This window comes from Rana temporaria, chromosome 7 (assembly GCF_905171775.1).
Source record: "Rana temporaria chromosome 7, aRanTem1.1, whole genome shotgun sequence".
NCBI lineage: Eukaryota > Metazoa > Chordata > Amphibia > Anura > Ranidae > Rana > Rana temporaria.
This window is the reverse complement of record NC_053495.1, coordinates 10,132,393-10,145,315: the sequence shown is the minus strand read 5'-3', so window position 1 is coordinate 10,145,315 and position 12,923 is coordinate 10,132,393. Positions and strand designations below refer to the sequence as shown.

The window sequence follows — 12,923 nt, the reverse complement described above, 5'->3', positions numbered from 1 at the left end:
GGAAGAGGCTATTGTCAAGAGCCCTGACTCAGGAGCGGGGCCGCCAGCGTCCCTAACAACAAGTAAATATCGGTGACACCTTGTGACATCGGTGACCCAGCATACCCTCAGTCAATGATGTCACAAGGGGGCGAAATCACCCCCTGCCCCATAGTTATTAAAGAGCAGGATCTGGGGGGCTTCCAGATTCCGATAAGCCCCCTGCCCGCAGACCCCCACAACCACCAGCCAGGGTTGTGGGGAAGAGGCTCTTGTCCTTGAATTATTTTTCCCATCATGGGCTAGAGTGGGGCCCCATGTCAAGTTTTTCCTAAGGCCTCACAAAGCCTAGAGCCGCCTCTGCCCCATTGGTACCCTCCTCTTCCACCCCATTGAGGTTCTTCCTTCAAATTTATCATTTGAGGAGTTATCAATTTGACTGCCAGAAGAATGCATGTCAGTGAGGGACTTCTGGCAGAAGGTCTTTAGAATAGTATTAGTACCCCCCCCCACCCCCCCACCCCCGCAACAATACCTGCATTGTTTGTGGCAGTGAGATAACAAAAAAAACACAAAACACACCTTTTTTTTCTAACCAATTTAAGCTGCGGAAATGGATATTTTAGTTTCTGAGGCAGGTTCCTTTTATTTCACAAGGGAACGACTGAACGGGGAGCAGAGGGGGGATGTAGGCCGCTCTGCACCCCTTCACGAAGCGCCCTCCCCCCCGACTGAAAAAAGCCAACCTGCAGAACTCTGCGGTACCGACAATATTGTTTGTACATAGGAATAAAGATTTATGTAGATGTGTGTGCACCTTGGTATTCACATGTATGCGTGCACACGTATAGGCAGGTATATACTCTGTATACAAGAGTGTGGTCATATGGTGTCTCAGTGGGAAGATGATCAATGTAATGCAATCTTTCCTGATAGTAGCTGTTTATTTTCTGTACGATAAGATAGCAGATATTTCCACATAAAAACATTTCCTGCTTAAGCGTGTGTCTTTTTATATGTCTTCATGTTGGGGAGAACGGGGGGATCAAAAGTTGGAAAGAAGTAGGGGGGAGGTTGTAATGGGTTGTCTGCGATGGACACATGGGAGCAGGGCAGCCATCAGGAATTATGGGGCCCCTTACACAGCTTCAGGCATGGGCCCTCCTGGAGCAGAGAACCGGGGGGGGGGGGGGCCTGGGGACCTCTGGGCCCTTTAATAATAAATATATAAATATATATATATATATATATATATATATATATATATATATATATATATATATATATATATATATATATATATATATATATATATATATATATACATACAAATTATTATTTTTAAAAAAAAAAAAATTGCAAAAAAGGGGGGTTGCCATCCGGGACCTATGAGCCCTTTAATAATAATAATAATAATAATAATAATAATAATAATAATAAAAAAAAAAGAAACCTCTGGGCCCTTTAATAAAAATAAATAAAAAAAATATATATATAAAAAAAAAAAGAAAAGAAACATTTATAAAAAAAAAAGAAAAAAAAAAGAAAGGGGGGTTGCCATCCAGGGCCCTGGGGACCTCTGTGCCCTTTAATAAAAAAAAGAAAAAAATTATATATATATATATATATAAACAAAAATAAAAAAATAAAAACATTTATATAAAAAAAAGGGGGTTTGCCACATGGGGCCCTGGGGACCTCCGAGCCCTTATATAAAAAAAATTATATATATATATATATATAAAAGAAAAAAAAGAAATAAAATAATATATAAAAAATATATATATATAAAAAAAGGGGGGTTGCCATCCGGGGCCCTGGGGACCTCTGGGCCCTTTAATAATATATTCCCACCGAGTCCTTCAGTGCACCCACTTTTCTTTTAAAACTCCTGAAAATTACTATATGAAAATGAAACCAATCCAATAAAAGAGACATCCCCATATATTCAGCAAAGAGATGGCCCAACCCAGGAAAGAGACATCCCAATCCAGCAAAGAGAGAGTTCCATATATTCAGCAAGGAGGCCTCTCCCCATCAGGGCCACCATCAGGAACTTACACAGCTTCAGGCATAAAACCCCTGGAGCAGAGAACCGGAGGGGTGCTGCCGCCTCAAATTAATAAGCGCGGGGGGGGGGGGTTGCCGCCGCTAATTGAGAAAATTGAGAAGCGGGGGGTGCCACGAATTGGGGAGGGGTTGCCCTGGGGACCTCTGGGCCCCTTACAAAAAAAAGTGGGGTAGCCATCCGGGGGCCCTGGGGACCTCTGGGCCCTTTAATAAAAAAAAAAAAAAATATATAAAAAAATAAATGTTTTTTTTAATATAAAAAAAGGGGGGGGGTTGCCATCCAGGGCCCTGGCGACCTCCGGGCCCTTTAATAAAAACAAAGAAAAAAAACATATACAAAAATTTAAAAACATTTTTTTATAAAAAAAAAAGGGGGGGGGTTGCCATCTGGGGCCCTGGGGACCTCCGGGCCCCTTACAAAAAAAAGGGTGTTGACATCCGGGCCCCTTACAGGTGTACTGCCTGTACCCCCCCCCCCCCGATGGCGGCCCTGCTCCCCATATGTTCAGCAAAGGGACATCCCAATCCAGCTAAGATATGGCCCAATCCAAGAGACATCCCCATCTAGCAACGAGAGACAGCCCAATCCAACAAAGAGACAGTTGCAGCACAGGCCCACATCCAGCAACATTGTCAATCAATTTACCATTGTGATATCTAACAACTTGTCTCCAGACCAGTCCACAGTGAGCATGGGTGTGGATGACCTGCGCTGCCAATAGAAATATCAGCTTCTAAAGGTGTAGCGCTTAGACAATGTTAATCCTAACGGAAAGCATTGAAAAATATTACATATATGTAGACCGTCACAGTGAACACAATGTAAATATAAATAGTCAATTGTGTGTCATATAAAAAATGTATAAAATAATACATATTTGGGCCTGGATTCAGAAAGCCCGGTGTTACTTTGTGCAGGCATAGCGTATCTCAGATACGCTACGCCGCCGTAACCTAGTGAGGCAGGTTCTGTATTCAGAAAGAACCTGCGCCCTAAGTTACGGCGGCGTAGCGTATGAGGGCCGGCGTAAGCCCGCCTAATTCAAAATAGGAAGATGTGGGCGTGTTTTATGGTACTTCAGTGTGACCCCACGTAAATGACGTTTTTTTACGAACGGCGCATGCACCGTCCGTGGACGTATCCCAGTGTGCATGCTCCAAATTCCGCCGCAAAGCCTCATTGGTTTCGACGTGAACGTAACTTACGCAAAGCCCTATTCGCGAACGACTTACTCAAACGACGTAAACGACGCACAATTCGACGCTGGCCCGACTTCCATACTTAACATTGGCTACGCCTTAAATAGCAGGGGTAACTTTACGCCGGAAAAAGCCTTATGTAAACGACGTAAAAAAATGCGCCGGGCGGACGTACGTTTCTGAATCGGCGTATCTACCTAATTTGCATATTCTACGCGTAAATCTCCGGAAGCGCCACCTAGCGGCCATCGTAAATATGCAACTAAGATACGACGGCGTAAGAGACTTACGTCAGTCGTATCTTAGCCAAATTCCGGCGTATCTTGCTTTCTGGATACAGAAAGAAGATACGCCGGCGCATGCTAGAATTTACGCGGCGTATCAATAGATACGCCGACGTAAATTGTTTCTGAATCCGGGCCATAAAGTCCATAGACGTTTAAAGAGTAAATGACGTCAAAATGGCATCAAAGTGTCAAGTAAATGACTTCTTCCATGTGCAATGTTCCCACCACCGGAAAGAATGCAGGCTTACCGGACCGAGTGGACTTAGGGGGACATATGTCACCAAAAGTCAGAAAGGCTGTGTATAAATCCCAACAACGATCGATGTGCGGATCGAAGAGCAGCTGGTCTTCAGAGCCTCAGCTAACCCAAATTTTCCTTTCCTGGTGGCTTTCCTCTTTCCAAAAAAAAAAAAAATACAATGGCCCAGATTCAGGTAGATCCGCGCAATATTTGCGTGGGCAAAGAGCAAAGATTTTTCTCTGCGCCCACGCAAATATTTTGATTTGCCCGCGATTCACGGAGCAGTAGCTCCGTAAATTGCGCGGGCGCTATGCTAATTAGCCCTGCGTAAGGGCGCCTAATGTAAATGATCCCGCCGGGGGCGGGAATCATTTAAATTAGGCGCGCTCCCGTGCCGAGCGAACAGCGCATGCTCCGTCGGGAAACTTTCCCGACGTGCATTGCGGCAAATGACGTCGCAAGGACGTCATTTGCTTCTAAGTGAATGTGAATGGCGTCCAGCGCCATTCACGAATCACTTACGTAAACGACGTGAAATTTAAATTTCACGAGCGGGAAGGGCGGCTATACTTTAGCATTGGCTGCTCCTACTATGAGTAGGAGCAGCCTTACGCTAAAGTCGCCGTACGGAAACTCCGTACCTTGCGTGCGCAGGGCCCGCGCAACTTTTGTGAATCGGTGGTAGTATGAAATTTGCATACTATACGCCGATCACAATGGCCGCGCCCCCTAGCGGCCAACGCAAGAATGCAGCCTGAGATATGAAGGCATAAGGAGGCTTATGTCTGTCATATCCTAGGCTGCAGTCCGCGTAGCGATGTTCCTGAATCAGGGGCATTCGCTAGGCGGGAGCAAAACAGCTATTGCGCCACGCAACCTATGGTTGCGCGGGCGCAATAGCTTCTTGAATCTGGGCCAATGACTGGGCTGCCTTGCTCAACACAGGCCCAACACAAGCTGAGATCAATTGTTTCTAATAGGTTCACCAACACACTACATTACTAGAGTGAAAATGTATTACAGTGCACTTTAGGAAAAGATATGAAGTATTTTAGCACCAGATATGAAAAAAAAAAACAAAAAAAACAAATGCCCAACAATGCACGGTAACGCATTAATAGCCGGATTCAGGTAGGGGCGCGTATCTTTAAGGTGGCGCAGCGTATCGTATTTACGCTACGCCGCCTTAAGTCAGAGAGGCAAGTACTGTATTCACAAAGTACTTGCCTCCTAACTTACGGCGGCGTAGCGTAAATGGGGCCGGCGTAAGCGTGCCTAATTCAAATGAGGATGAGGGGGCGTGTTTTATGTTAATGGGGGGTGACCCGACGTGATTGACGTCCGTGTACATATCCCAGTGTGCGTTGCTCCAAAGTACGCCGCAAGGACGTATTGGTTTTGACGTGAACGTAAATGACGTCCAGCCCTATTCACGGACGACTTACGCAAACGACGTAAAATTTTCAAATTTCGACGCGGGAACGACGGCCATAATTAACATTGACTACGCCTCCTAGGGGGCAGCTTTATCTATACGCGGCGTATCTCTTACGGAAACGGTGTATCTTTACTGCGACGGGCGCACGTACGTTCGTGAATCGGCGTATCTAGTCATTTACATATTCTACGCCAAACTCAACGGAAGCGCCACCTAGCGGCCAGCCTAAAAATTACACTTTAAGATACGACGGCGTAGGAGACTTACGCCGCTCGTATCTTAGCCTAATTTAAGCGTATCTGGTTTCCAGAATACGCTTACATTAACGCCGGGGTAGATTCAGAGTTACGACGGCGTATCTACTGATAGGCCGGCGTAACTCTCTATGAATCTGGCTATAAAAATACATGCCAATGCCAGGGGACATACGGTCCGTGTTCATCCGATCCCCCCATAGGGGGGAGCGGAGAAAAGACAGGGCGGTCCCTGCACAGTCTGTCATCCGTTGGCTCAGCGGGGATCAACGGAGCGATCCCCGCTGAGCAAGCGGAGGTGCACGGGGCGGATCATTACTGCCATTATGTGGTTCACATCTCATAGACGCCGAACGCCTGTCGCCTGAAAAAAAGTCCCGGACCCTTTTTTTCAGGCGACAGTGGCATTTTCCCATTGACAGCAATGGGAAGACTTTAAAAAAAAAAAAAAAAAATTGAAAGTTTCACACCCGCGGCAAAATACGCCGCTACCGCCGATCGCGGCTGTCGCTCAGGTGTGAATGGGGTCTTAATCACAGCTTACCAAGCTGGCGGCTGGCCCAAACTATTATATTAGTGAAAGAAAAGATGGAGTCAGGCTTGATTCACACCTATGGTATTTTTGTGTGCTTTTTGCATTTTGCAGATTTGCACTACAGAACGTGTTCCATAGGAAACCATGATAAATGGACTGTAGTGCAAATCTACAAAATGTAAAAAGCACTAAAAATGCATAAGTTTGAATCAAGCTTTAGGCTGCCCATGTATTATAAAAAAAATTGTTTCGATTTACCAAAACCATAATCCGGGGAACGCCCAGAGGCTTTCTTATGTAACCCCTTTTTTTTTTTTTAAAGAAAACTCAATAAAAAGTATTAAAAGAAAAAAAAAAAGATTTACCATGTATGTAATCGGGCACGCCATTGCACTACATGGTTGAAGGTAAATCATTTAAAGGGAATTGAATAAGAAAATTGTATAAATTTGTGGCCAGCTTTTGGCTTTACCAGGGCAGGTGAGAGTTAATGAGGAACATTTAGACCAGGGGCTCTCCATAGACAGGCAATGTGATCAGGTGATCCTCGTTACACACCTTATGGAGGAGGATCAGCAGGTGTATAAAGCATTGATGAGGAGGTGTCCTTGGGTATAGTCAGTGTCTGTGATTTGGTCAGGAATTGATCATTTGATTTAGTTATGGCTCCAAAGAAGGCTGCGGCAGCTAGCAAGGACAAGGAAGAAGTTCCCGGTAAGATCAGTGGCTGGACTGTGAATTATGGGGTGTAATTTAGCTTGCCCCCTTTTTTTATTTTTATAGTCTCAATGTTGTAGATAAAATGTGTTTTGCAGCAATACATGCAGTGGCGTCACTAGGGTTGGTGTCGCCCGGTGAGAAAAAAATGGTGTCACCCCCCCCCTCCACTAACTACAGACCCCCTCCCGCAGTATAGATGCCCCTTCCTCAGTACAGACCCCCCCCCCCCCCCTTCCGCAGTACAGGTACCCCCCACCACAGTGCAGACCCCCCCCCAGCAGTACATACTCCCCAGCAGTACATACACCCCTGCCTCAGTGCGACCCCCCCCCCCTGCCCCTCAGTGCAGACACCCCTGCCTCTGTGCAGACCCCCCCTAGCAGTATATACACTCCCCCCTCAGTGCAGACCCCCCTATATTGCCTTGATATACAAGCAATTGTCTTGATATAAGAGTAGCATCATGTCACAACTGAGTATATATAAAAAAGAGAGGAGCCTCTAAGTGTAAGAATATGGTTACATTTAATGAAGGTACAACATTTAGCAACATATTGCTAAACTTAGAGGTGCCTCTCTGTTATACTCTGTATTTAAAAAAAAAAAAAAAAAATGCGTGTACTGGCTGTGGTTATTGCGCAATGGTGGTGGTCCATGGTTCTTCACTCTTGGTCAAAAGCCTACCCATTAGAGCTGAAGGCCACAAACTACACAGCTGAAGGCTTCCATCTCTGTATAGTGAGGTCCATCACCAGTGAAGGATGGCTTGTTAGATGAAAGCGAACAACCCGGTGTTGCATGCGCACTTCTGATTAAGTGGATCTTCACTGCATCTGAGCACCAAAGACCCTATTTAATTTTTAACTTCAGTATTAAAAGCGCCTGCCTTAACTGGCAGGTGCACAGCTTTGACCACTGGCACTGTAGGCAATCGTATTATCTGTACTGGCTTCTCCAGATTACCAAGTTGTGTGGCTTCTCTGCTCACTGCAGCCTTGAGTCAGTTAATGGCGATTGGCTGAGGGCGCTGCTACCTTGCCTAGGGACTTGCTGCTTTAGTCCCTTTTGGTAAGGGGGCATCTCCTGTCATGAAAATGGGGTGGGTTATTTTATTTTTTGGACTACGACGCTGCATAACTAAGCCAGGGAGAGGAGTGCTGGGTGCAAACTAGCATATGGGGGACCAGAGAAGTCTGTGGGGGGGGGGGGTGAGCATATGGGGGACCAGGGTGGGGAGAGAAGCATATGGAGACCAGAGCAGCATATGAGGGGGGGCGGGGAGAGGAGTGTGGGGTGGACCAGAAGGAGCATGGGGGTGGGGACAGACGGCTAACCCAACAGCTATGGCCTGGGAGTTTCTCACTTTCCTGCCTAATCTCGTCCCATTACGGGGGGGGGGGGGGGGTGAAATGTCTAGCTTCCCCACTGGTACTGCCTATACGAGAAATGATATAACATGGCTAGTGAAGAGGGACGGGTTTGTCCAGCTGGCATGGAAGAGACCTGTCGCCTGTCAAAGTGGGCCAATCTGGATGAAGTCCAGGGCCGTGTGTGTAACCATGAAACTGTATAAGCGCTAGTATGTTGTAATGCTCTGAAACTAAGTTTTTGCCCCACCATCACTTAGTGTTTTTAATTTTTATGTCCTTACAATTTATATCTTGGCAGCTGCTACTGAAACCAAGGCCCCAAAGCCAACCCAGATGAAGACTATGGGTCACCCTACTACATTGGCCATGGTGGTGGAGGCCCTGAAGAAGGACTCTGAGAGGAAGGGGACCTCTGTGCCGGCCATACGCGCTAGGATTCTGGCTGCCCATCCTACTGTGGATGTTGTGAGGCTTAAGGGTCTTCTTAAGGCTGCTCTGAACAAGGGGATAGAGAAGGGAATTCTTGTCCGACCACCAAACTCCAGTGCTACTGGAGCCACTGGGCGCTTTAAGGTGTGTAGAAGTCTGAATTGTTTTTTTTCCTGGAAAGTGGGAAAGCAAATGGCACTCTGAAGTTCAACACTAGTGGGTTCCCAGAAGGAGGGAGACTGTCCTGATAAAACTAATTTGACTCCAGCGTAAAGTGATGGGTTCTCAAACCTTACAGGGCCAGTTTATGGCTTGCTGGTATAGATGGGGGGGGGGGGGGGGGGGTTTGTAGGTCAGAAATAAAATTCCACTGAATGTTTCATGGTTGGGGTTGGTGAAATTTGTTTACTCTTTACCCCCAGCTGGCAAAACCTCTACCAAAGGCCAAGGAGGGTGGCAAAAGTACAGAATCTGAGAATGTGGACCCCAATGATCAGCCAAAGGAGAAGCCCAAGAAAGAGGCTGTGAAGAAAGTGAAGCCTACAGCGTCGAAAGGCAAGTGGCTCAGGTGGACTAAAAGTCCGATCAGAAATCCAATGGGCCAACTTCTGCACAGTCTTCCTCTGCTGCAGAGTTATTGGCTTTGTGTGGTTTTAAAACCCTAATCTTCAATGTTTTGGAGCTAAGGTTTTCTTTAATCCTAAACCACTTCTCTCCAGGGGGAGGGTGGAGCATAACCTTAATGTAGCCACCCCTTGGTACTGACTGTATGCATCCTTACAGAAATTGGGCTTTATCTGTGTGGCCCCATGTACTTGACATCATAGGGGTACACAGCCTAGTGCATTAGGGTGAGCACCCCCCCCAAGCTCAAACGCATGCCTTTCTCTGCAGCCTCAGCTGCACTGGACAGGGAATGAATGGGAAGTGCTCTGTGCTGAGCGGCTTTCTGTTCATTCAGAAACCTGAAGCAAAGTAAACCTAGTTGAGTTAATGTTCATTTAGAAAAGGGGGTGGGGGGATATATATATATATATATATATATATATATATATATATATATATATATATTTATATATTAAAAAAAAAAAAAAAATTTTACACCCATGCAGCACGGTGGGGGACACAGTCTGGTTTTTCCAGCCGAGACTGGGCTTTTGCCAAGAGCCACTGTGTTTCATACCAACTATGGGGACCTGGGACTCCAGGTTTCTAGTTGCCAGATCTCTGGCTATCGGTCACCATGCAGCACCCATTTTCTCCTCTGAATGGATGGCTTTTTTTTTTTTTTTTTTTTTTCTCTTTGCATGCATCACCATGAGCCCAATTTATCCAGGAAAACTAAGTATAATTGACCTGGATACACAAAGTAGTTTTTTTTTTTTTTTTTTTTTTTTTTTTTCCCCTCGCCCATTAAAGTGGTTGTAAACCCTTACAACACACCTTTTTGCTACAGGCAAGCCTATAATATGGTAGCTACAGGCAAGCCTCATCACCTGAACGGTTTAGGGGATACCTCCTAAACCATCTCCTGCATTTGCCAATGTCGTCGGCACTGAAGCAATGGTACGTATGTACCATTACCAGCTGTGAATGCGCAGGGGTGATGTCATCGTGGCTCCAGCCAATCATGACGCCAGAGCCGCGATACCTGGAAGCAGGGCTGGACTGGGACAAAAATTTGGCCCTGGACTTCATCCAGACTGGCCCACTTTGACAGGTCTCTCCCATGGCGGCCGGATAACTCCTGCACCTCCCGGCCCCCTCTCCCCCTTCACTAGCCGTTCTACTTGGAGTAGGAAGCCGGCCCACTGAGCCATCGGCCCACCAGAAAATTCCCTGTAGTCCCAATGGCCAGTCCATCCCTGGCTGGAAGTAACCCCCAGGAGTGATGTCACTGGCTGGTGCTGTTGGGCACCGCAGCAAGGGCTTCGATCTCGGGTGCATGTTGCATAATGAGCTAGTATGTTATACATACTGGCTTATTATGCCTTTGTCTTGCAGGTGTTTGAAACGCCTGCCTTTTATTGTTTTAGCCCCTATTGGGGAGATTCACCCTCTGTCTTATTTACCATTCACATTGGAAGTGAGTAAAAGGGAACCCAAATTTTGGGTTGTCCCCAGAAGTGGGGGACATTAGTTCTGGGGGTCCTCAAGGTATTCACTTAATTTTGTAGGGATTTCCTAGCTTCCTGTTTGGCTGGAAAAGTCTGGTTATAATTCTTTGTATCTTAAATGAGTTTTGCTTACAGATCTACTTTAAGAACTGATGTATACAATATATTGTGTTTTAACTTTTTAACCACTTGCCTACTGGACCCTTTCACCCCCTCTTCCTGTCCAGGCCAACTTTTCAGCATTCAGTGCCATCGCACTTTGACAAATGCATGGTCATGCAACACTGTACCCAAACAACTTTCAGGGGTTTGGCTGCATTGCCCTGGGTGCTGGATGACCTTGTCCTGACATTAATTAAAGTCCGTGTTTAAACACTAGAGTTGAAGATGGGTAAAGACTACCAAGCTTCAAGGCTCTTCTACAAAGTTGATCTCTACTGTTTTTTTTTTTTTTCCCTCGTAGTGTAAAACCAAAGCTTACTTCAATCTGCCTTATTTTGCAGGCGAGAAAGTAGAAGCGGCCACCAAGAAGGAAAAACCTGCTGAGGTAAGACATGTATATGGTTCCTGAGCTTCAGGTGACCGGGGTGGGGGAGGTCAGATGAGATCAACCATACACAGGTCATAGGGCTTCTATGTGGAGGAATCCTAGGGTTCTGAGAGCTCCTGTGCATGAGAAAATTTGGCTTGGCAGTTGCAGTCCATATTTCTCATACCACTTTTATTTGGGGAGGGGGAACCAATGGAAAGGGATAAATTGCTGCACGTAATGCCTGTACCAGAAGATCTTGGCGTCCATTGATTGCCTCTGCAGCCTGTTGACTGGTCTTTTTCTCTACCATCTTAGGTGAAGCCCAAGGCCTCTAAACCCAAGAAAGATGCTGAGGCACCGTCAAAGGGCCCAGCAGCAGCCAAAAAGCCCAAAGCCAAGAAGGTAGATGGGGAGCCCAAAGCCAAGAAGGTAGATGGGGAGCCCAAAGCCAAGAAGGCAGATGGGGAGCCCAAATCCAAGAAAGAACCAGCTAAGAAAGAAAAAGCGGAGGCAGCTGAGGGGCCAACAAAATCCTTAAAGGACTCTGAAGAAAATGGCGCTGCCAAAGCCAGCAAGAAAGCGAAGAAGTGACTTGATATGGCAACAGATTAAGTATTTTAATTTATTTGGAATAAAGTTAACTTTTATCATGTGGCTTTTTTTTTTCTTCTGGAAAAAAATGAATGTGTTGGGTCCCATCAGATGCTTTTGGCTGAGCTACTAGAAGTTTGTGGAATGCAAATATATGTAATTATAAAATGGATTTTTAATGTGAATAAAGTATTTAATACTAAAATGTACTGTTATCTTGGACTTTTCTGGAAAATCTGAAAGTGCATGTGGGTGAGCTACTGGAAGTTTTCAGAGTGCCTAGGTGACCATTCTCCCGTGTGATGAGAGATGACAAAAATTAAACGTGTGTAATATATATATATATAATATATATATATATATATATATATATATATATATATATATATATATATAAATATCCCCCCCCCATACTCTGGCTACCTTTAGCCGATCCCTGAAAACTCCAGTCTTCTGGGAAGCCTATTGTGCCCCCCCTAGCTAACTGAACTTTATCTCTTCCTTCAACTCATCCCACCCTTAGATTGTTGTAACTGTACAACCTTCCTTAAGATTGTAAAGGGGGGGGGGGGGGGGGGGGGGTTGCGCACAAAACTTGGTCTTTTAAAGTATGTCTGGCTGCTTCATGGAGGGGGGGGGGTTTGAGGTGCAGTTTATAGACTGGACACATGCTAGATTGTAGTGTCAAATGGGACTGAACTTCAGCCTTAAACAGCTCTGTTGGATTTTGTCTGAGTATCTTGTGGACTTTATTCTGTGCTGGGACTCAAATGTATCTCTCTGAATAAACGGAGTTGCAGAAATAACTTGCATTATCCTAATCCCTACAACTATATTGGTGCTGTGATCAGAGTCACGGCACCAACGTTGTGATGGTTGTAGGAATAATGCTTGAGAATTGTTAGTTGGTGTTCTTCCCGCAGCAACTCTCATCATCCAGAGATTCCTCTATTGGAGTCCCAGCACAAAATACTTGCAACAGATGACAAAATCCAGTATTTGTAATATTACAATAAACCTCGACCTTAAAGCGGTAGTTCACCCTCTCGTACTTGATGTTACCATCGAGACAGGCATTGTAGCGCGAGCTACAGTATGCCTGTCCCGATTTTTTTTAACCCCGTACTCACCTCGTAGTCGTCCATCGTAGATTCCGGCTC

General features: G+C 45.6%; 1 protein-coding gene across 1 annotated transcript; it reads left to right on the top strand.

Annotated features, from left to right (window-relative positions):
- Positions 1-6,608: 6,608 nt before the first annotated feature.
- Positions 6,609-11,972, top strand: LOC120945029 (protein B4). The gene is made up of 5 exons (XM_040358858.1): positions 6,609-6,718; positions 8,393-8,667; positions 8,946-9,078; positions 11,144-11,187; positions 11,488-11,972. Exons 1-5 carry the CDS (start codon positions 6,667-6,669, stop codon positions 11,761-11,763), a joined length of 780 nt encoding a protein of 259 aa, XP_040214792.1. The 5' UTR covers positions 6,609-6,666; the 3' UTR covers positions 11,764-11,972.
- Positions 11,973-12,923: the final 951 nt, after the last annotated feature.